A 22,176-nucleotide genomic window follows, 5' to 3' on the forward strand; every position below is an offset into this window, starting at 1 on the left:
AAATATTTTCCATATCAGGTTTAATTAAAATTGTACACACAACTTCTGTGCTTCCATTAATTAACAGTAGCCACTGTGTGATATGTAGCAGAGAAGAAAGAGACCAGGAAACCCCCTTCAGAGCTGACTATTGAAGCTATTGTTTGAGTGTTTGCATATGCTCAGGAAAAAAAAAAAAAAAAGGTTTGCAGTTAGGGCTGAACAGAGCTATATGCACAGAAGAATTATATACTAGTGCAGTATGCAATGCTTTGTAATCAAGACACTTGATTTCTGCAGTAAATCTGCACTTGACACTGCAGTAGACACAACCTTTCCCAGTAAGTAAATGCCTGCTCCCAGGGTGTCTCAGCACATGCCGATAGGACAGGCAAGGTAAAGTTTAGGAGCCCAGAAAAGGTGCCTCTGTGGGAACCACACAGGGGAATAATCAAAGGGTTTTTAGAACTGTGTTTTTCAGACGCACTTACCTTTTAAACTAAAACCTTTTTCTGCTCCGAGTTTCTCCAGTACTTTAGTCCATGGTCCTCTTGAAATGAATCTTCCTTTAGATGTCACCAGCACTATAGAGCTGAGGGAAACAAAAAGTCATTTATAAACAGGTGAGGAGTTAGGAACCATTCCTTGCTTTTATGGCCTGAGCTCTACTAACTCCTGTCTGTGTGACCCAAAGACACCTATCAGCTGCAATGCTTTCTGCTTTAATGGCTTTTGTCAATGCTGACAGCTTAGTCATATGGTCACTTTTCCAATAATGACAACAAAACCTATTAGGAAGCAGACAGATTTCCTTTTTTTTTCCTTTTTTTAGGGCTGGGATGCCATTCTTGCCCCGCTCTTAATTAAATCTGCAGGGCAGAATAATCAAACACCTGCCTAGATGAAATAATTTCATTCCACCTTGCAGGTTTCCACGACTGAAGCTTGCCTGACTCAATTGCCATTTGCAGTCCTGCAAAACGAGAGCCTTGTTGGGTCTGCTTTCCCTCATCACAGTGGACACAAGTTGCTAAATTGGCAGCAGTGCCTGCAGAGCTGCAACCCTGAGCTGCTGAGTGCTGCAGTTACACTCAAATGCCTGCACTGGAGATGGACTGGGCGGTAGCAAAAGAAAAAGAGAAGTAAAAGAATTAAGAGCCATCAGGTCTCTTCCTACAGTAAGCCTGATGTGTTAAACAATCCGTGGGTTGCACTGCCGAGCTGCTTTTGGCTACTTTGCGCCCACCTGCAGCTGGATGGCACCTCACACAGCAAATGGATTAAAGAGGTTTCATGGCAGTAGCTGAAGTCTTTGCCTGATGGGATTGGAGAGGCCGGCAGGGGGAGGGCTGGGAAAGCTTTCGATTAAAGGAGAATGATCTGAGCTTTCAGCCCTCGCAAAGACACACAGCTGAACGATACTCGAGGTGCTGGCTATTTCGCATCCAGTTCCAGTCCTAACTCTAACCCTAATCCTAATTCCAATCCTAATCCTGTTCTAACACTCATCAAGACAATACAATGAGGCTCAGCTAGACTTAAATGCACCTAAAGCCTAATTACATCTCATCCTCTAAAGAAGGAACCCAAGCAGCAGGCTTTAGACAGGTTTGAGATTGGACTTTTTTGCAAAGAATGATGGGTCCTTTTTTTCTTCGATTGTTTAATGAAAGAAAAGCGAGTAACTAGCATGCTTTTCTGCAGTAACCACTTGACGTGTTTTTTTTTTGCAATGTTTAGGATTATTTAAAGCATTTTTTGTGTTGACAAGCTTGGTACCACGACAAAACTTCCTCCGAGTCTGTAGAATAAATCCTAGAACAGCACCCTGTCAATCTGCCCACCAGGTGGCTCATCAGCAAAGCAATCACATTTGTATTAATTGTTATGTACTGGCTTTCAAATCAAAACAGATTTCATAGCAAGGAAAGGTATTCACTTCCCATAGCACTGCACAAACCACTGTAGGAACAGCCCCTTTGGACAAAGGATTTCTGATGCTGTTTCCTTCACTACTGCAGCAAACAAACCCGCTGTCCTTCAGGACGCAAGAGCATTTGGTGGGTAATCAGCACCCACCTTAAAAACTCTGCATTTCTGGGTGCCCATACTAGAAAAAAAATGAGGCATAGAGACCTTAGGTCTGGGTAGGGGACATGTGCAAAGAGGAATGTTTTTTACTAGTGGGATTTTCTGCTATTTGAGAAAGTGTGCAGGCAGTAGTAAAATGTAAACTGTAAACAGCTGTCCCAATATGTGCTCAAGTTTATTTCTGAACTTAAGCCTTCTGTTATCTCTAACTCACACCATAAGTGTGGATCTGCAGTTTATTAATCAAGTGTAGCTCTGCAGCTTACTGGGGGCTCAGCCAGTTCCTAAATCACACACTCTGCATCCTCTGCTGCCTGCACGTCCTGCTCACGTTTGGACTCGGAGTCAGCAGGTACAAAAGCATACTGTTAGCTCAGTCAGTCTGGTCCATGTTAGGTGACCAAAACCACAAAAAGATGTGTTGTACAGCATTCTTATACACTATGCCTTACCAACACCGAATTACTCACTGATTTTTGATGTTGTTGACATAGTTTTCTATCTGCGCTGGGATTCCTTGTAGAATTGAGTTTTTGAACGTTACTCGATCAACTACTTTCCCGTGATGTCCATCGATCACTATCAGCTGAATACCCTCTTCGGTGAGGAAATACCGTATGCCATCAACCTGTGGGAGGGGGGAAGGAATATTATCAGTTTACTGAAGAAACACAAATGCAAAGTAATCATCTCTAAGAAGCACTAATAGCTTTTAATTAGGGGACTGCTCATTACAGCAAAGGGCAGAATTCCAGATCTCTGAGGTCAAGCTGACCTGCTTTTTTTTTCTTCTTTTTTGTAAAATTCAAAGGAAAAGTGACTCAAATCTTTTGTCCCATACAGTTTACTGATAAGACCCATTTACCTCGATGTATGCATAGTCATCCTTCAGGTGGAAGTATTGTTTCTTATAAGTTTCTATCTTCACTTCTAGTAGGTGATCCTTCGTTTTCTATTCAGAAAAAAGAGAGAAAAAAAGAGTTTTTAATGAGGGTGTCCATTACCTGAGTGCTGCATCTTCAGTAAACATTTTAAACCTCAAAATTCAGTCAAGAAGTCAGCTACATAATGAGCTGTGACTTGCCAAATTGCATTCCTAATGAGACTGGGCGCAACGGCAACATCTCTGCTCATCCTGTCCACATCTGAACTGTTTCACCAAGTGGCCGAGTGTAAGTGATTCTCACTTTGTGGTGCTTATACACAATTCTCTGAGGCTTTGCTATGAGTTCCTGCTTCAAGGGTGATGAGATAAATATTCTCCTTTTTCCCTCAGAATCAGATGGGACAGAATATAGGAGACACAGCGTTGTGCAAAATCCTATATACGAAGGTGACAATCAGCTGCGTCTCCCCAGCATCACATTCCATGGACCAAGCCCTCTTCCAGCTCACCGCTATTTATCCTATGCTTTTAAGCACAGCACTTCCCAGTGGAGACTAAAAAGACCGGGTATTTAACTTCAGTTGAGGTCTTGAACTGCTCTGTCCTTTAAGGACCTTCATACTTGGCACTTGTAAGAATCTGTTTCATACAACTTCTCATGTCTGATCCATTTCATAAACATTGGCATGAAATGTACTGAATCCATTACAAAGTCTTTTCACGATTAGAGGAATAATATGTGCTAGAATAAGAGACAGCTTTGTGATAGGAAATCAACTACTTTACCAGCTGCACACTAGATAGCTTCTTAGGCATTGGCACTTCTACTACGGGTGTCTCGATGTACTTGGGATAAGCCGTGGCTTGACAGTCACTGACACCAGCAGTCTTTGGAATCATAGCTTTGATCCTAATTCGTTCACAGCCTTTGACGGAGCAGAAAGCAAATTTCTCCTTCTCATTTTGAGCTTTAAGTTTCAGAAACAGCAGCCTGTACGTAGGGGAGAAAAGTGAAGAGCATCCTTGAGTTCAGTGCAAAAAATGACTACGGTTCAGTGGGCTCCTTCCTAATACTTTGCAATAATGCACGTTGAAAGCCCTCTGTGCTGGTTTCAGGAGTTTACAGCACTAAACACGTGACGTACATTTAAAAGGATGCCTGCATTTCTGGTTTTATCGTGATCCCAACTGACGGCATTGGCCAAACAGCTCAGAATTCCATCAGCTTTCTCAAAAGGGTGTCCAAATCATCGAGGGCCATTTCCTTACCCAGTGTCCTCATCCCAGTAGTAGTATCCTTTGCTAGGATATCTGTACTCCAGTTTCTCCATTTGAGATACTCTATAGAAGGTTCCAGTTTTGATCGTTTTCTTCAAGAGACGATTGTGGATGTCTGAGAGTATGGAAAATGTCGTCCCTTTAGGATAACAAAACCCTACTTGGATCCAGTCGTTCCTGAAATAGCAAAGACTCAGGTTGTAACAAGTCGACACATTACTATTATTTTCCTGTGCATGTTAAAAGCCAAACTAAATAATTCACTCTAAAAGGTAACTTATTCTTTTCCTGGCCAGTTAAAATTCTAATGGCTTAGGATCAATCAATGCAATGTAAATTAGATATAACCTCTGTGGTTTGGTTAGGCAACGGGGGTCAGGATCTGCTCCTGACTTCTACACTTCTGACTTCTATGCACCGGGAATGAATTATCTAGGCTTCTAAAAATGAACTGTGTTATCTTCCAGGGCTTCCCCAGGGAGCAAATAGGAATCTGAGATGTCAAGTGAAAAGATGGTGAACTCAATGGAGTTCCTGGAACAAGTATGTTAATTCTGGAAGAGTTCACATAGCAATGACCTCACCCATTAAGAATGTGCAGTTACATTATTGAGATGGAATGTTGGAATTCAGTTGGATCACTCACTTGTTGAAGTTGATGAGCCATATGGTCAGCTCTTCAGGGGCTGTCTTGTCCCAGTGAATGGTGTAGCCTTTCCTCAGAGTTATAACTGGCTGATATTGCTGGTAATGAGTGCTTTTGCTCAAAGCCCCTTCCAAGTAGAGTGGATGATTGTGGTAGTCATTTTTTATTATTTTCATTTTGAGGTTGGCTGGCTTGTAGGCTTGGATGTATATCTAGATGAAAAAAGATCATCAAGCGTTTAATGAATTATAGTAAAACATTAAAGGTTCAGCTACTCTACAGCTGTGAACTTGTGTGAAGTCTATCATTTCAGCAGTGACTTGTACACCATACACTTAAAACATGTACATTCAGTTTCTTCAGCTTCTTTTTTTTTTTAAATAGACTGTTTTGGGGTTTGTTTTTTAATTAAAAAAATAAAAATGGGAAAAATAAAGACCATTTCCTTATTTAAAGCATGTCAGTTAAGGCCCAGATAGGCCTACAGTAGAGCTGAAGTATTTCACAGCATTAATGGCAAACGTTGGCTGTAGGACGTCTGACTTGTGTTAAACAAGGGCCCTTCTGTCTGGATTTGAGTAGGAAAACCAGCCCCGTGGTTACAGCTTCACTTTAGCGGTGCTACGCTGAAAAAGCAACACTATCAACACCTAAGACAAAAAAAAAAAAAAAAAAAGGCACTACTTAAGAGAGAAAAACAAGGACTCTCTCCAGACAGTAGGGCAAGAGCTCACACGGTGGGAAGAATGGTTTGGTGGTTACTCAACAGGATGATGAAAGACCATGAGCTGAAGTCTAATTTTGACTCCTCAGCATGCTTACCATAGGACTGTGGGCAGCACTTCCCTCCTCGGAGTGAGGGGAAATAACCCTTCCTTACCCAGTAGCTGGTAGATTTATGAATATTAATCTGTTAGTGCTTGTGGGGTAAAAGTTGTTTCAGGCCAAGGTGTCCAAATCAAAGTACAAGATCTTTGTGTTCAAAATCGCCTGCATGCACATGCAATTAAACCCTGAGCTCTCTGTAGAAAGCACATTCCTAGAAGTCATGCTTTACAACGCCAAGATAATTAAAGTGATAATGATACATCAAATTAAGCAGCTTTACCTGCGCATAGTGTCCACTGCAGATAGAACCTCTCCAGTCAGGCACATCGATGCAGTCTGGGTGTTTGATTAACCAGTTATCTTCTTTTATCAGGTATGAGCCTGGATACTCAGACACAGAACCATCCACATCATGAAAAACAGATGTTTTATCACCATCCATATCCAGGTCATTGAACCAGGGCCCAGGTTCTCCGAAGAAGACCCTTGAGGTAATCTAAACAAAACAGTGAGACACATTCATGTCACCAGAAAGGAATTAATCACTTACAGTACAAAGCCAAGGACAGCTGCGGTCACTGAAATGGCTCAACAGACTAGAAGGATTGTTAGCTTTGGGGGCAAACTAATACTTGAAGAAATCAGTGCATGCACTAATATAATAATTCTTCAAACAGCCACAGATTTTTGGCTGCTCAGCATGACACACTGCAGGCCTGACGTTCAATGGCACTGAAGCTCCATGCCTCCAGATGAAGTTTGGAGTGGCAGAGGTGTTCCAAGATAACATTTACATGCTAATAGAACTATTAACTTCTGAAATGGAGCATCCACAGATGAAAGCACTAAAATCATTTTCAACTGAGTTGATCTTGTTAGTTGGCAGAAACATCAGTGTCATTTGGTGTAGGACTGTTAGGGTTTCCTCTCCTTTAACTGCACGCTGCCTCTTCGTTACGTCTACAGTTAGCGTAGAGCTGGGTCATGGTCCTTAAAGGTGTGTCTGATTTGTCAGACAGAGCAGACACAGATTTTCCTGCTGACCTCGGTGGAAAGGCTACAACAACTAGAATTGCAGCTGTAGCAATGAGAAGGTTTGTTTTAACATTCTGGAGGAAGGTTCAGGAGACGGAGCAATTTCACTAGGGCCACTTCGCTCATTGTCTGCTAATATATTTTTAAGGCTCCAAAGCCACATAAAGTCATACTGATGCTGGGAAAAGTCAGTGACCTCCTTTGGGAAATGAGTGCTCAGGCAACTTCTGACTGATATTTTTATCCAGCATAAATAAATGTCATGTCACCAGCCTGCTTGGTGCGACGTGAGAGAGTGACAGAGCAACACTTTTAGGGGAATTTTGCCTTTCCCATCCCATTTGGCACAAGGACCACCAGTCAGCACTTTTCCTGACATCTGAGCAAGCCTGCTAACTTCCTGAAAGTTGAGCAACCCAAACAATTTCACTCCCAACCACTTTATTTGTTTGTTTGTCTTATTTGGCAGTTGGATTTAACAGCTGCTAGAGGTGAACATTAGCAATGAGTTAGCTTATATTTGTGCAAGCAAACACAGAAATAACTCTAAAAGCACAGACCCCCACACAAGGTTCAGAGCAGCACCCAGAAGTTCATATTGTAACTCAGCATTTGTCAGCCTCTTTTTGGCTGGGTTCTGCTCTCATTTATGTCTGCAGAACTGCAGTCCATGTGCAGATTCTTCTCCCTGTTTTAACAGTTTCTGACACACACAAGAATGGAAGTGATTTTCACTTGACGCCACTACTTTTTTTTTTTTATACTTCTGGCTTGCTGCAAACCAGATTTGCTTATTATTTCATCCATCCTACTTTCTCTTTCTCAGCTGCCACCCTCTTTGCTTCTGGCAAAGACAATGGGCAGCTCTTGCAGAACTCCTGCTTTCTCCAAAAGGCCGTTACACCCTTTTTGCCCCCAGAACCACTACCAAGCCAACGGACAGGCCTTGCTGGGAAGGATAACTCACGGGGACGTCTTCAAAATGAATGTCAGTGACGTTGTTGTTGGGGCAGCTCTGCCAGGCGTTGTTGAGCCTGAAGGCCAAGGCACTCGTGTGCCGGCCGTCCAGGGCAGCAAATTTGCGGAAGGTGCAGTTCTGGACATTGATTGGGCCATCGTAGAACTGAATCCCTCGAATGGGAAAATTCCTGAAACACATTGGAAAGAGACAGAGAAACATGGTCATGACATACATAGGCATGAGCTTGAGAATGTGTTTTGGGCACGGACAGTCCTGCAGCACCTGATTCTCAGCTGCTGTCTTTTTTCACAGCCGTGAGGAAGGCTCCTGAGTTGGTGCTTTGGAAGAGAAGGGATTTCCCTGCTTCTTAGGTCTGTGAAGTCATCTTAACCTTGCAAGTTCATCTCAAGTCCTCTCATGTCTGAGACTGAGCATCTTTATTTAGTCTGTACTCCTCAAAGGAAAGAACTTACAGCAATGCTGAGGCTCTGACCTAGAAATGAATAAATCCATGCTGGCCATCACAAATGAGTTCTGCAGCAGCGAAACCTGAAACTCCTCAGGACAGCACAGACTCCTCGGACAAGTCCAAGCACATCTTTCTCCAACTCGAGGAGAAACAGTACAACTCAAATGCAGTAAAAATGACTTTGAAAACAGGGAAAGATCTCACTGATCAGGTTGCAAACAATTGAGAGGGCACAAACTTGTGATACTTTATTAAAATAGAGCCTTTTCTGATGGAAGCTGCAAGGTAAAGATGACGGTGTTTTAACATTAAGTGAATGTGATGCTTGAACTCCTTAAGAGGAGGAGATGTTTCATATTTCACTTATAATAAACCAGTTTGATCCCTTGCTCGTATGAATGGTGGCAAGTTCACAGCTCTGCCACCGTGAGTTTCGGCACTCAACACTAGCAATGATATGTGCCCACTTATTTAAGTGGAAAGGACATTTAGGAGAGTCCTACTAGATTGCCTTTTCATTACCACTATGGTTAATAAAAACCTACTGCATCACTACCAACAAGCAAAGCTGAGACACATAACATGGCAGAAAAACATCTGCTGAGCTGTTTGGTCACCACAGAGGTACCGTTAGGATAACTGTGCTTTCAGGAACAACAGCAAAACATTACTTCACGTGCAAACCGATCTGTAAGGCTAAAGAAGAGACCACACACAAGTTTCTCTGGATATTTTGAAACTATTTAATGAAGGAATTAAATTCCTGTAGCACAGCTGTAATAGTAGCCATAGTGCTGAGCTCTATACCTACATCTAGGCTAGGACTTTGGGACTGAGAGGCATGGAACCAAAAACCTTTGTGTGCAAGTTACAAAATCAAACCGTGCTGAAGAAACCACACTGTGCTGGAGTTGGTATTAAGAATGAAAACAGTGAGTGTAACAATGTACTGAGCTGAACTTACGGGCTGATGGGCAGGGTCCTGCCTCTGTGATCCAGGCCGCCAGGTCCCCAGATCTCATTGTCCATCATCTCGGTGCCCAGGTTTCCACTCTCACCAACAAACAAGCTGTTCTTGATTTCTTGCTTTGACCCATCATCGTGAGGGAAGGTCCCACCACTAGGAAGGAAAGGGCCAGAGGTGAAAGGCTGCTCACACCGTCCCTGTGCCCCAGGCTGAGCCCTAGCTGTGTGACACTCACCTTGCCAGAGTCAGCCCAATGCCGTTGTCTGCAAATCTGCCAAGAGAAGAGAGGTAATGTCAAAAGGGTTTTCTTTGTTTAGTCATGTCAATATACAACCACTGAGGTAGAGGCCAGATGGGCTTAGGTACTGAACAGTAGTCATGGGAGAACTCAAGATTTTTCCTTACGCTCACCTCTGTGCTTCCCTGTGTTCGTGCACCACATACTGCTTTCATGACATGACTCTACAAGGGGAAATTTTATAAAAGCAGCTTGGCTTCTCTTTCACTAACAGGAAGACAGAGACCAGACCTTCCTTATTAAAAACAAAAAATGGCAACGTTCTCCAATTTTGCTGGCATTCTAAAGCTTTCAGAGGAGATGACAACTTTTGATCCATGCCTCCAGCTTACAGGGAGGCTACGAGTAATACAATAGTTTGAGTTAATATCTTGATGGTATTTACGCCAGTAAACACACACTTCTATCACCGATCTCTCCCGCACATTAAAGCCATCGGTGCAGAGCCGAGTAAAACCCAGCTCTGCCTTGTCCTGATCCCGTCTCTAGGTGGCAGCCCATTACACAGCATCGCCTTCCCTTTAATATCTGCGGCCCCATAAAACGTATGCTGCATGCCATATTAACATTTGTTTTGTTAATGCAATACATAAGTCTTACTGTAGCAACAGAAACGGAAATTACTGTGGCCATAAAGACAATTACAGTTTACAGGCCGCTTCCTTGAATTCCGATACACCCATAAGATTGCTACTGGAAGCTCATAAAGCAAGGTAATGCCCTCAGAACGTTGGTATCCTCTGTCTGTGGCACTCAGCAACACAGACTCTACAAGGCATGCAAGAGATCTGCAGATACATCTTGTTGGCCACGGTGTGCCCGAGGCACCCCTGGCTCAGAAGTTCCCAGAAAGCACAAACAGGACGGCTCAGCATCACGTTTCAGAGTGCTCTGCCACAATCTTGCTCTCGCCAATCTGACGGGTTGCCAGAGCCAGCCCACGAGGTTTGGGTCACGCTGAGGTAAGGCAGCCCTGCCAGCAATTGGACACCAGATAATGCTGAGGCAGATACCCGTGGCACGGCTATCACAATATGCCATGCAAAGTAGCTTTTTCCTTTTTCTCCTCTTTCTTCTTTGTGGTTGATATCAAGAACCTGGCTCAGCAGAAGAAAATGCAGAAGATCATCTGTTTTCCACTGCAAAAGAAATATCTGTTCTGACCAGCGCAGGAAATGGCCCTCAAAGAGCACAACACACACGTGCCCAGTTTCTCTGCCTTGCTGCTGTGATGCATAGTTTCATGTCTGCCCCATCACTACCGGCTTATTCAGCATAACAGCCAACCACATAAAGCTGATCTGTTACCAGACTCGGCCAGGGGAGGTGGTGAATTTTGCTGCTCTCTTTCTGAAGCACCTCATTTTTCATGCAAAAAAAGGTGCTGTTATTTGCATTGGTGCATGTGTTTGCACATTATCATTTGAATGCTGGTCAGAATCACATACCAAAAAAAAAAAAAACCAAAAAAAAAAACCCAATAACCTCAGAGATCTTCAGTTCAGACAAAAACAGGTTTTCTTTGTGTAAAATAATGCCTGTGTTTTCATAACATTTCATCTTTATTTCAACCTTGGCCATATGAAAGGTGCAAAGCGGTATAAATAGTCTGAACCACAGCTATGCTCGCCATAAACACCGGGCTGAACTCTGAGAGTTGAAATAAGGCAAAACTCACTGGCAGTTGTCCAGCCACACATCTCCGCCCCGCAGCCAGGCCCCATGATCCTGGTTCTTGTAGGCAATAAAGCGCTCAATTATTGCAGGTTCCCTGGGCTTCAAAGGATCAGCGTCTTTGTGTGGGCCGTATCTGCAACCAGAAGGAGAGAGAAGGAACGTTGGCAAGAGGAGGCAGCCTTGCTCGGTCTACAGCCTTGCTAAACATCTGGTTTCTGCTAGCTGAGAGCAGCTCTGGGACAACAGTCCATCCAAGCAGCGTGTCTAGGCAAGCAGTGGTGGCCAAAGCCCTCTGCCAAGGGACAGCTGGTCCAGGCGAGGCTGTTATAAAGACAAGCTCCAAGTTTCCTTTCACCTTGCCATTATTGTATAGCTGATATATTGCTGAAAGCATGGAAAATTTACTATTGCTCCCAAAAGTCAAAGATATTTTTTAATCCTTTACTGTTCATAGAATGGCTTAGGTTGGAAGGGACCTTACAGCCCACCCAACCCCAACCCCCTGCTGTGGGCTGGCTGCCATCCACCAGCTCAGGCTGCTCAGGGCCCCACACAAACTGGTCTTGGGCATCTCCAGCAATGGAGAACCCACAGCTCTGGGCAGCTGTGCCAGTGCCTCTCTGAGTAAACAATTTCCTCCTAACATCTAACCTAAATTTTCCTTCTGTTACTCATAGAATCATAGAATGGCCTGGGTTGAAAAGGACCATAATGATCATTGGAGAGAGGCTGAGAGCAGCTCCTCCACTATTCCCACCGCACATCGCTCAGGATACATAAGAAATTTTCTAGCTCTGAAGTCCTCAGTGATGATGAAATACTGGCCTGATACAGGGAAAAAGCAGACACAAGTGGAAGCTGCAGCAAAATGTGACCTCTGCTGCCCTTCTGCCTCCACTCAGGCAGGAGCATCCAAGCAAGGATTTGGCGCTGCTGAGCTTGGCTGCCATTCACCCAGGAGCTCTCCCTTTTGCTGCTGAAGGAGCATCTCCCATCAGCTCAACGCAGCTTAGAGAACCTGACAGCTGAGCATTCGACTCAGTGCCAGCAGCGGATGGTCCAGAGATTAAAATTCATGCCTCACCAACGGGTAGCGAGACCAAGCTGTCAAATCGCTAACAGATATTCAATAGCTCTTTGCTCTGCTTAATAAGCCATCATATCAATCTAAAACTGAGCATCGGGCTGATAGGGTTCCAGTAAATGAATATTACTTTGGCAGCTTCATCACTACGAATTTGCTTTCAGAGAGAGATTTAGTGTCAGCCCCTGTGAATTCCCTAGACATTGTTAAATACAGATATTTGGAGATAGATTCCAGTTTCATTCACATCCGTGTGTATCTGGAATAACACTGCAGGGTACAGACTTTTGCCCAGATACTTAATGCTGTAACTGAATGCAGAATAATCTCTCCAGCTTTGTAACTGCCCAGCCTACGTCCAAGACTGCCCTGGCCAGTGTAGCTATAATCACTTAATCAGTCTTTCAGTCTCAAAAAGTGAAAAGTGGAAAGCAGTACAAATAATCTGAGCCGCAGCCCGTACTGCTGGGTAATCACCAAGCACAAACACGACTGCATATTGAATTGCTTGGCTTCCAGGGGTCATTCCTGCCTTGTAGGGCAAGGGACAAATTGCCTTTTGTAATCCCTTACTGTGCCTGTGGCAACCAGCAGCTTCCCAAGGCATGTGTTCAGCTATCTGGAGAAGCAGCATCAATTTCTCAAGAGAATTTAGAGGTATTTGCAGAGAAGGCTGTGGGCTTTTTTTGTTTGTTTGTTTGTTCGCTGTTTTTTAGGGGCAATTTTGCTATTCAGTTAATTATTTCAATTAATTTGGCATTGAAACAATGTCAATAATATTCATTTTTGAAACTCTTTTAGCATCAGCTGTGGAGTGGGGCACTGGGCTGACACAGAGATGAGTTGCCTGGAAAAGATGCTGAACCAACCCAGCACACTGCATAACCAGCACTGTGGGCAACCTGCACACCAGAGGTGGAAAGGAGAAAGGAAAAACTGAACAGTCCCTTCCCGAGCAGTGGTGTTTCTCATCCCTGTTTGGTTTCTTCTGTCCAGAGACCCAGCCGTGGGAAAACGCCGTCTGAGTGCCACAGAGGCAGTGAAGTCAGGAAAGAAAACTGCAACTTGAGAGCCTTTTCTCTCCCTGGGGTTGGTAACTATGTTAAGAGCCAGACTGAGACTCTAATGAGACAAAAGGGTGCAAGCGCAGCCCTTACATTGGAACACTTTGCCTGCAAAAAACCCTTTGCTTACAACAGCCTCCCCACGGGGGTCTGCTTTGGGAAAAGAGTGGGACTTCTCAGGAGCCGGCACTGGGTTAAGTCTGCTGGTACACAATACGCTCTGTAAAGAGGTTTTTAGCATTTCTAAGTGGCTGTGTTATGTCATACGGATGCTACACACAGCTCCAGGGATGAAGGGTCACGCCACACATTTAAACATAACTACTGCTGCAGTGTCAGATTGGGAACTAGACAGAAATCAGAGTGTAAGCTCTGCTGCTGAAGTGTTCCCTGCTCAAGCAGGTCTCGAAGGAACAAAGAAGATCAACAGCATTCCCCGGAAGTCCTTTCATTTCCTGTTGTGGGAAACTTGCAGCAAGTTCTGTCCAGCAGAGCTGTTGGCCAGACAGCATTTAATTGTCTCTGTCATCTACCAAAGAAATCAATAGAATACCCTAAAGCAGATGTAATATCCACGCCCGCTCAGCTCCAAGCCAAAGAGCAAAGACAACAAGAGGAGGATGTGGAGCTGGGGGTCCTTTATGACGTGCAACAAGGAGATGAAGTTAGAAAGTGATAAATCACCGTGGAGTCACCATCCCTGGAGGTGTTCAAAGAGCACATGCAGATGTGGCACTGAGGGACGTGGTCAGTGGGCATGGTGTGATGGGCTGGTGTTGGACTAGGTGAGCTTAGTGGTCTTTTCCAACCTTAATGATTCTATGAAATTTAAGTGAAATCCTCTCCTCAATAACTGCCCTCCAAAAGCACTGCAATGTATCAGCTTCCTTGGGAGCAACATTATAGTCCTAAACCAGTGCTAAAGAGAAGTCTTTTTCAAACCACACCATGCAGAGCACTTTACCTCCCAGAAATCAGTGTCAGAATGGGCCTTTTGTCCTTGGCTGAGGCAGGAGTGGTTTTAACGCCGTTATCGATGATCATTCCAGCCTGAAAGAAAATGGAAATATAATATTACAGTTTATTTACATATTCTACGGTTCTTTCCACTTCCAAGTTCTGTCTCCAACTGTCCCAAGCCAAAGCATATTGCACAATCCTAATAAATGCTTCTGCTAATAACACATGAAACAGAGCACTGTCAATACCATCAGGAATTGCATGTGCCACCCCAAACTGCTCAAAATTTCCTGAAACTGCAGCTCTCTTCTAAATGTACCCCCACACACCTAAACACACTGCTGCAGCCTCAGGACCAGCAGTCCTCACCGCGGCACCGCACACAGCGTGCCGAGGGCAAACAGGGAAAGAGTGAGAGAAGGCGATCAGACACAGCGGCTGTATTTATTCTTTTAGAAGCCATTTGGTTAATTGCTAACGTTGGCAGTTGAGGCCTATAATTAGACAAGCTGCCAATAGATGCTCCTGTAGGCACTATTTTAGGAAAGCAGAAGTGAAGAATAAGCCTAGCACAGCCAAGCAGAGGGAAGAGCATTGGTGCCCAGGAGCCAAGAGGACGCTGGCTGGCTCAGAGCGCTGCCCAACCAGACTGCAAGCTTCTCTATCTGCAGACACAAACAAGTTTGCATAAACTCTGAGCGAAACAGAAAGCACGGGCATTAATGGCTTGCAGATCCAAAGAGCTGGAGCGAGAAAGCGCTGTTTTCTTGACGGCAGCATTCCAGTTGCGTGCAGACTCACTCGGTAGTTGGAATGTGCGCGGTTGTTGGAAAATCTCCCCATCGGCATGTGCTCCGAGTAGCCGGGGGAATACATGCCTGCCGAGGGCCCCGTTGGCACGTGGTGCAGAACAAACCAAAAGCCTGTTTCCTGAGAAAAAGAAACGATATCTGAGCCTTCGCTTGAACCTCTTTGCTGGTCTGCATTAGCCCAAGGATTTATCAGTAAGCCAGGAGATTTCAGGACAAATCACAGCTAGCAGCACTGACCTGTCCAACTGCGCTCAGCAGAGCTGAACTCACACACATATTTACAGTCACACTCCTGTACAGCAACATCAGGCTGCTTCCATTTATCTGTGACATCTATCTTAAAGTCATACGACTTTCCTAACTCACAGCACACACACACATTGACGCCCTCCCACCCGTGCAAGTGCACATCTTAAAAGTCAGATCTATTTTATTCAGCTGTCTAAAAATACATTAGGAACCTGAACTCAGGTAATCAGGTTCTGAACTTCTGGTATCTCCTTGTTTAAGGCTTTGTTTGCTTGTTTATTTGTCTTAGTAGAAAATTAAAGGCTCCCAGTGTGACCAAGGATCTCTGTGGAATTAGTGTTAGCATTGATTGAAATTTCAGGGCAACGTTACTGTACTGCAATCAACAGAATCACTGCCAAAGACTGGGACTGTGCAGCCAGATATATTTCATTTATTCAGGCTGCACACTGTGCAAAGGCTGGGAAGTTTTGTTAAAGCCGTCCAGCTCTAGAAACAGCAAGTGTGGAACAAAAGGAAAAACATTACCTTTCATTGGCAGCACTAACCACATTCATATATGTCTCTATCTAGCAGTTTCAAGAATGCCTGAGTAACAGAAGCAGGTTTTATTCCAGCAAGAGCCTCGGCCTCGCAGGGCCCTCAGCTCTGAATTGTTACCAAATAAGAAACTTCTGTACTCACTTCAGACCCCGCAGCTGCACAGTTTATGAGGTTGTTGTGCGGGTTGGCTATCCAAAAGGTGGATACAGCGCTGCAGATGAGGAAAACAAAGAGTGAGATGAAAATGACACTTTGAGCACACGCCAGAATCACGGCTCAGCTCCTCACAGTGCAGGCATGGCTGATAAGACCCCAGATAAGGGGTCTTGCCCAGGGGCAAAGGGGCTGTTTGTTGTTTTTCTTTCTCTCCTCATACCACATTTGTCCTTTGTGGTTTGACAGAGAACATGGCCTTATCTCTTAAAACCCCAGAGTATTAAATGAGGAATTTCTATTGCAATTCCAAGCCTGCTATGAAGCTGTCAGATGTCAGTCATGTTTTATGATAAGGTAAATATGTTGTTGCACAAGCTACAGAAAAGCATTTGCCCCCAAATAAGCCCTCAGGTTCATTAGAGGTTTGTTTAATCAAGGGACCCGATGAATTACCTCTAAAGGCTTTCCAAGTGTACCCTAGCACCTGCTTTTACACAGAGCTGCTGTGATTCATTAACTTTATTTGCCCCCACCCCACTATGCATTGCATTTCTTCTGGGACAAAGAGACTCCATTTGCCTAATGCACATAAAAAGACTCTTAATTGAGAGATTCCCATCGAGGAGGAAAGATCAATCTATCACTGTCCATCAGGTGACATACAGTAATCATTAACCAACGGGCACATGAACTTTGGGAGTGAAACGTTCAGGAGACACGAGGCCCGCTCCCTACATTTGCTGGGTGGGATTCACCCTCCTGAAGGGGATGCATCTACCGAACCCTTACGTCTCTTTCGTGGAGGACTTCAAGGGGGCTTTATATTCTCAAGGAATTTGCTGGACTAAGGCAACATTTGGTACACGTGACTGTATCATGAGAAAAAAGAACTTGAGATTTTTGATAGACTGCCTCCAAATGCACAGGACAGGGCTTTGAACCCGCTGTATTTCCCAATGACCTGTCTCAGCCAGCCCTGTTCCTCACAGCCATGTGCACTGGACACGTTACTGTGTCATTTGGCACAATCCTATTGTCTTAATTACCGGCAGCAACTGCCTGCCTGCCTCTTCCAAGCCAACAGAGCCACAGCTGGCCCTCATCCTTCATCCCTGCGCTGAGTGCCTTGGCTGCTGCCCATGGGGATGGCGTGGGTTGATGCGCGGGGCAACCATGGTATACTCATGCACTAGCAGGCCAGATGAGCACAGTGAAAAACAAGGGTTCTATCTAACTGGTCCTTAAATTCCTTTACAAAGGAAGACGTGGCGGATTAAAGTACAGTGGGACTTTTTCATTATGCATCCGCACATCATTCCTAGTGCTATTTTTCTGCAATAATATTTCAAATGACACAAAATATGTCCCGCTGACTATTAAGTGAATTATGTGGAAAACGAGAACAACGGCTGATTAACTCTTATTTTATGAATGGATACATTAAGTGTCATTTATAAACAAACACAGATGTGAAAGAAAGCACCGCGTGAATTTCATCTCTTTCTCTTGCCAAAGTAAAAAGCTAAAAATATGTTTCTCTGGACCAAACCCCAGTTAGTTCTTAGGGCAGAATGGGTGATGGTGATAGAGTCTCAGCAGCCTAAGAGTACTTTTTAAATGAAATAAAACACCCAAAGGTTTTTAGCTGTTATTAGGCATCAAGCAGCTTCTCACTGTCTCATTTTGAAGACAGAAGTCTGACTCTGGAGTGTTCTTTTTTTTTTTTTTTTCCCCTCGAGCTACAGCAAAAGAAAACCCCAAAGAAAAATCTGAGCAGCTGTTTCTCCCAGCAGCATCAATGCAGCAAAAATGCTCTGTGGTCTCAAGACAAAATTTCACTGTGGAGGAACTTCCCTTCTCTTGCACAGCAGTCTTACTGTCAAGCTTTGATGACCACCACCAATTTAAAGCTTTTGAAGGCAAACTTGATGTCCGTATATTTGCTCCAGATTATTTGCCATTGTCCCTTCTTTACAGTTGCTTTTCCAGCTGTTAACTACACAGGTTTCACTTTAAGAGTTGTACTGCTCTCTCAAGAAGAATTGGTGGGAAGGGAGAAGAACAAGAAAGCTAATGAGATACCAAACATGCATCAAAATGAGGAGTTTCCCCTAGCAGCCAGTAATGAGCAATGAAATCACATTGCTAGGCTGGACACCTTGATTTTGAGGTAGAAAAACAGCATGAAAATCAGGTGAAAAATGGCTAGAATGGACTTCACGAGCTCAGTGAGTCCATACACTGCCTTATGATAGGGTCAACTGCAACAACAGTATTCACAACTGGTGTTTCTCTAACCTGTGCTAAAAATTACTACTAACAAAGAACCCAGGAATTCTAGCAAGAACAGATTCTAATGCTTAAATATGTGGCTAAGCTGGTCATGTTTCTTCTATACTTCATTTGATTATTTTTTTCTACAGGCAACAGAACTGCAAAAAGAACTTGTAAAATCCCTTCTCATTGCAAATGCTTCTATAATCCTCATCTAAACCTCAGTTGGCAGATCTGAAAGGACACTTAGAGGAAAGGATCTTGCAAAAGGGAGATGAAAGGCATTGAGTATTTTTCAAGTTTAATACCGAAAAATAGAAGTTTTGGGAAGTTCTCATGGAAACATCTTCACGAGCTTATGCATAGACACTATTAGTGATCCTACAGGCATATACAGTCTTTGATCTCCTATTGCCAAGCCCTAATTCTGTCCTAAACTGCATTTATTACACCACATTTGTTTTATTCTTCACAGTTTGGGTAAACAGCCAATGGATGCATAATGCCAATCCCGTATCATTAAACTGTATCTGTTCTCTGCAGATAACAGCTTCAGAATAAATGGGAGTATTTTCATAATCAACTATCATTCCATATGAGCACTAATGTCAGAATCCAGCTCATTCTGGGAACATTTTATTGAACCATTGCAACTCCTGAATGTGCAAGGCATAATCCTATTTCAAAAGAGATTTCCGATAATATCTTAGGTAGCAATCGTCACAATTGGCTTCATGCTAAAAATGAAAAAAAGAAGGGCTCCCACTCACCTACAGTCTTGCCTGGGTTTAGGGATGTACCCTGGGTAAGCACCCTCTGTGATCAGCTTGCACATCCTGCTGTCTCGGTCAGAAGGGAGCAGAGTGCTGGGTTTAACAAGCAGTCCAAGGCAGTGATCAAATGTATTGCGCTCTTCTGGTCCATCCTCCGTAAAGAAACAATGGCCCAGTGCATCATAACCCACAACATCCTTCACCTGCATGTACAAAACAAAGGCCAAGTTTCATCCTTCAGCCACTACATATAAAGAAGAGACTTTACAGTAATAGCACGCCAGTACCCTCTTGAACTCGGGGTGTACAAGCAGAAGCAAAAGTAAAAGCAGTATCACTTTCTACTCTTAAGAACTCATTGCATAAACAAATTTAGATGTGGGAGTTATTAACTGGAATTTGTTATCCTCTCAGAATTTCAATTCAACTGGAATTTGTTGTCATCTAGGGAATGCTAGTTCCATTCTCTTGCCTATCTGCAAAATCAGAGACTATCTTACCATGAGACTGGAAGAAACATGGGGTGCAGAACTGAATGAAGGATGTCGGATGTTCAAATTACATCTGGGCTCATTCATCTTCACATAGAGTTACACAAGCAGCTACACAAAATACATCTGAAAAATGCGACTGAGCTGAAAAAATATTTTTTTAGGCTATCAGAGAGGTGGCAAGTCTTTTTTTCCAGACAGGCTGGCTTGTTTTAGCTTTGACCTGATCCTTTTTTCCAAGTTGTTGACAGAAGCATTACTTGACCCTGAGACAAATCAGCTGGTGTTAATCAGTGCTGTTCTGGTTTTGGTTTCAATGGCGTTAACATCAGAACACTATTGTGTTGGACAGAACAATACCCATCACCTCACCAGAGGATCTGAAAAAACAATTTCAGGAGCAGATACCTGAACTCAAAGCCTATGGCTTGGACTGGCTGGAAAACCACAACCCTCAAACAGTGTCCAACAAGTCAGTTGTTAATGTATATATCTGGGATATGGAAAATGAATTTCAAGCTTCCATTTGCCTGGTGAAATGTTGTCTGTTCTGGGGTCTCTCCTTGCTTGTCCCATCAGCCTTCACCCATTACCTACCTTTGACCTGGGAAACCTTTCTAGCAAAGCTTAGATAGACACCAGTGTTTTCCTACAAATGCTTCTTATGAGACAGCAATCATGAAGGGACAAAATACAATATTAAACTGTGTACAGAACCCCTTCTTTACAGGGTTGTTGAAAGATCTGAACTCCCAAGCACCTGAATTACTTTTGTAAACAGGACTGAGATTCTTCTTTCATCTACGTGCCTCATCTCGAGGCCAGGAGAACCAATTTCAAATCAAATCCCACAACTAGTGTTGAAATGATTACAAAAATGCTTTCACTTAAGAAAGAATACTTTGCTTGCCAAATCTATTGCAAGCTTACATTTGCACACACATCTATTACGTATCATCCATGCTCCAGTGTAAATACTCAAATCTCTGAACATAAGTCACCACGGTAAATTAAAAAGAGTTAAAATGACCTGCAAAGTGGTACATTCCACTAAATTACTTCACTAAAATTTACTGCTAACTTCTCTAATTTAACTAGATGACAGCTCTTGCAAGGTCGAGGCTTCTTTATTTAGGCATAAACAGTACGTATTACATTGAACCATCCCTCCCTGGATACTTGAGCTGTCCCAGCCTTGCAATTATAAAGGTTTATGGGACAGGAGAACATCTCATTAGAGTGACCTCTTTTCAGATGAAGATTTCCAGCGTGTAGAGGAAGCCTCTCAATCTCGGAGTTGTTAAAATTGCAGACAGCCACCAAAGACAATTAGTTTTCTCTCGCACAACAGTAACACTGGAAAAGCATGTAAGTAATGGTGCTGTGACATTTCGATGATGGAAATGGCTTCCTCAGAGAAACATTAGCCACGCGGAAAAGTCATTTATCTCTCCAACCAGCACAGTGCTGCACCGGGACTAGGATATGAAAACCTGTGGCAATCAGCCTATAGCGGGGCAATGCCCACCTCTGTTCATGGGAAGTAACGTCGCAGGAGAATATCTCTCCCATTTTGCTGAGAGAGGAGTGAAGCAGAAAGAGGAATGTGCACTGGCAGAAGGGCTCAGAGCCAACAAACCCAGTGTTGTCCTAACTCATCCCTGAAAGCCCACAGAATAACACAGAGTTATCAACCAAGGACCTGGTCCCTACTGTATCTGTCACCCTCCGTTTGATGAATTACTTTTCCCATATCTCATCTCTCGCTCAGCTCTTAGTTTCCTGTATGTTTTTTCATGCACTAGCCCAGTACTGAAATGTTTGCATAGCAAAAGAAATGCATGTTCCAAAAGATTTTTTCCAAAGGACTTAATTTTTGATTAAAACCTTCTTAATGGTCCATAATCTTACCTTAACCATGAGTAATTTATGGCCAGATAATGCCCTCCATGGCAAAACAACCACTGTGCAGTACAGCTGGATTACTAAAATCAGATACTGCTGAAGTAGTCACATAGCTCAGCCTCTTACTCCATGAAGTACAGTTCTCCCCTGGATCCTGACAGAGTGTTTATTGACTTCCATTTAATTTCTTGCACTAATGGGAGTTTCTATTTTAAGTTGCTCACTGGGTTCCAGTGGACAGAGTGAGAATAAGAGTAAAGTTTGATCCCAGGGATTGCAGTGGTGTAACTAGGTGGTTTTATGGCCAACGTATTAAAGAAAACATTGGGTAATTATTGGAATTGTCAACAATTATGCTGAGAATTTCTACAGGTTTGTTTCCAGAAGGACCCTCTGTGCCTCCCAGTGAATGTGAATTTGTAGACAAGCACAGAAAAACTCACTGAGGGAAGTGAGATACTGTTGGGATAGGGACTTTCAGCAGCAATGCGCAGACCCACAGAAAAAATTCTGCCATCAGGGTTAAGTAGATAGCTCTTAAAAGCTTTTGCACAGGTACTTAACTGCAGTCATGTGAAAAACTCCTTGGAAATCCATGGCCTACAGTTAAACTCATCCTTAAATGCTATGCTATGCTGAGGTTTAACAGTTCAGCTGGATGTTTTGCATGGCTACTTTCAAAGTCCGGTTCATGTACATCATCAAGGAGAGTTTTCCTTCAGAAAAGCATGCTTTGGATCACCCTGACTT

At 43.5% G+C, this 22,176-nt stretch overlaps 1 protein-coding gene across 6 annotated transcripts in view; it reads right to left on the reverse strand.

Moving 5' to 3' along the window:
- CEMIP (cell migration inducing hyaluronan binding protein) overlaps positions 1 to 22,176 on the reverse strand; it is a 110,790-nt gene that overhangs the window by 7,709 nt on the left and 80,905 nt on the right. For all 6 annotated transcript variants that reach the window (XM_040706933.2, XM_040706934.2, XM_015292039.4 and 3 more), the window contains 15 exons: positions 19,028 to 19,233; positions 15,969 to 16,038; positions 15,025 to 15,153; positions 14,228 to 14,313; positions 11,117 to 11,248; positions 9,376 to 9,411; positions 9,138 to 9,293; positions 7,711 to 7,891; positions 5,989 to 6,204; positions 4,881 to 5,092; positions 4,226 to 4,411; positions 3,743 to 3,947; positions 2,936 to 3,022; positions 2,541 to 2,698; positions 471 to 571 (listed from right to left, as the gene is read on the reverse strand). In XM_040706933.2, coding sequence (XP_040562867.1) covers positions 471 to 571; positions 2,541 to 2,698; positions 2,936 to 3,022; positions 3,743 to 3,947; positions 4,226 to 4,411; positions 4,881 to 5,092; positions 5,989 to 6,204; positions 7,711 to 7,891; positions 9,138 to 9,293; positions 9,376 to 9,411; positions 11,117 to 11,248; positions 14,228 to 14,313; positions 15,025 to 15,153; positions 15,969 to 16,038; positions 19,028 to 19,233 — 2,161 coding nt within the window. The remainder of the gene's footprint in view (positions 1 to 470; positions 572 to 2,540; positions 2,699 to 2,935; positions 3,023 to 3,742; positions 3,948 to 4,225; positions 4,412 to 4,880; positions 5,093 to 5,988; positions 6,205 to 7,710; positions 7,892 to 9,137; positions 9,294 to 9,375; positions 9,412 to 11,116; positions 11,249 to 14,227; positions 14,314 to 15,024; positions 15,154 to 15,968; positions 16,039 to 19,027; positions 19,234 to 22,176) is intronic.

The sequence above is a fragment of the Gallus gallus genome, chromosome 10 (assembly GCF_016699485.2).
Source record: "Gallus gallus isolate bGalGal1 chromosome 10, bGalGal1.mat.broiler.GRCg7b, whole genome shotgun sequence".
Classification (NCBI taxonomy): domain Eukaryota; kingdom Metazoa; phylum Chordata; class Aves; order Galliformes; family Phasianidae; genus Gallus; species Gallus gallus.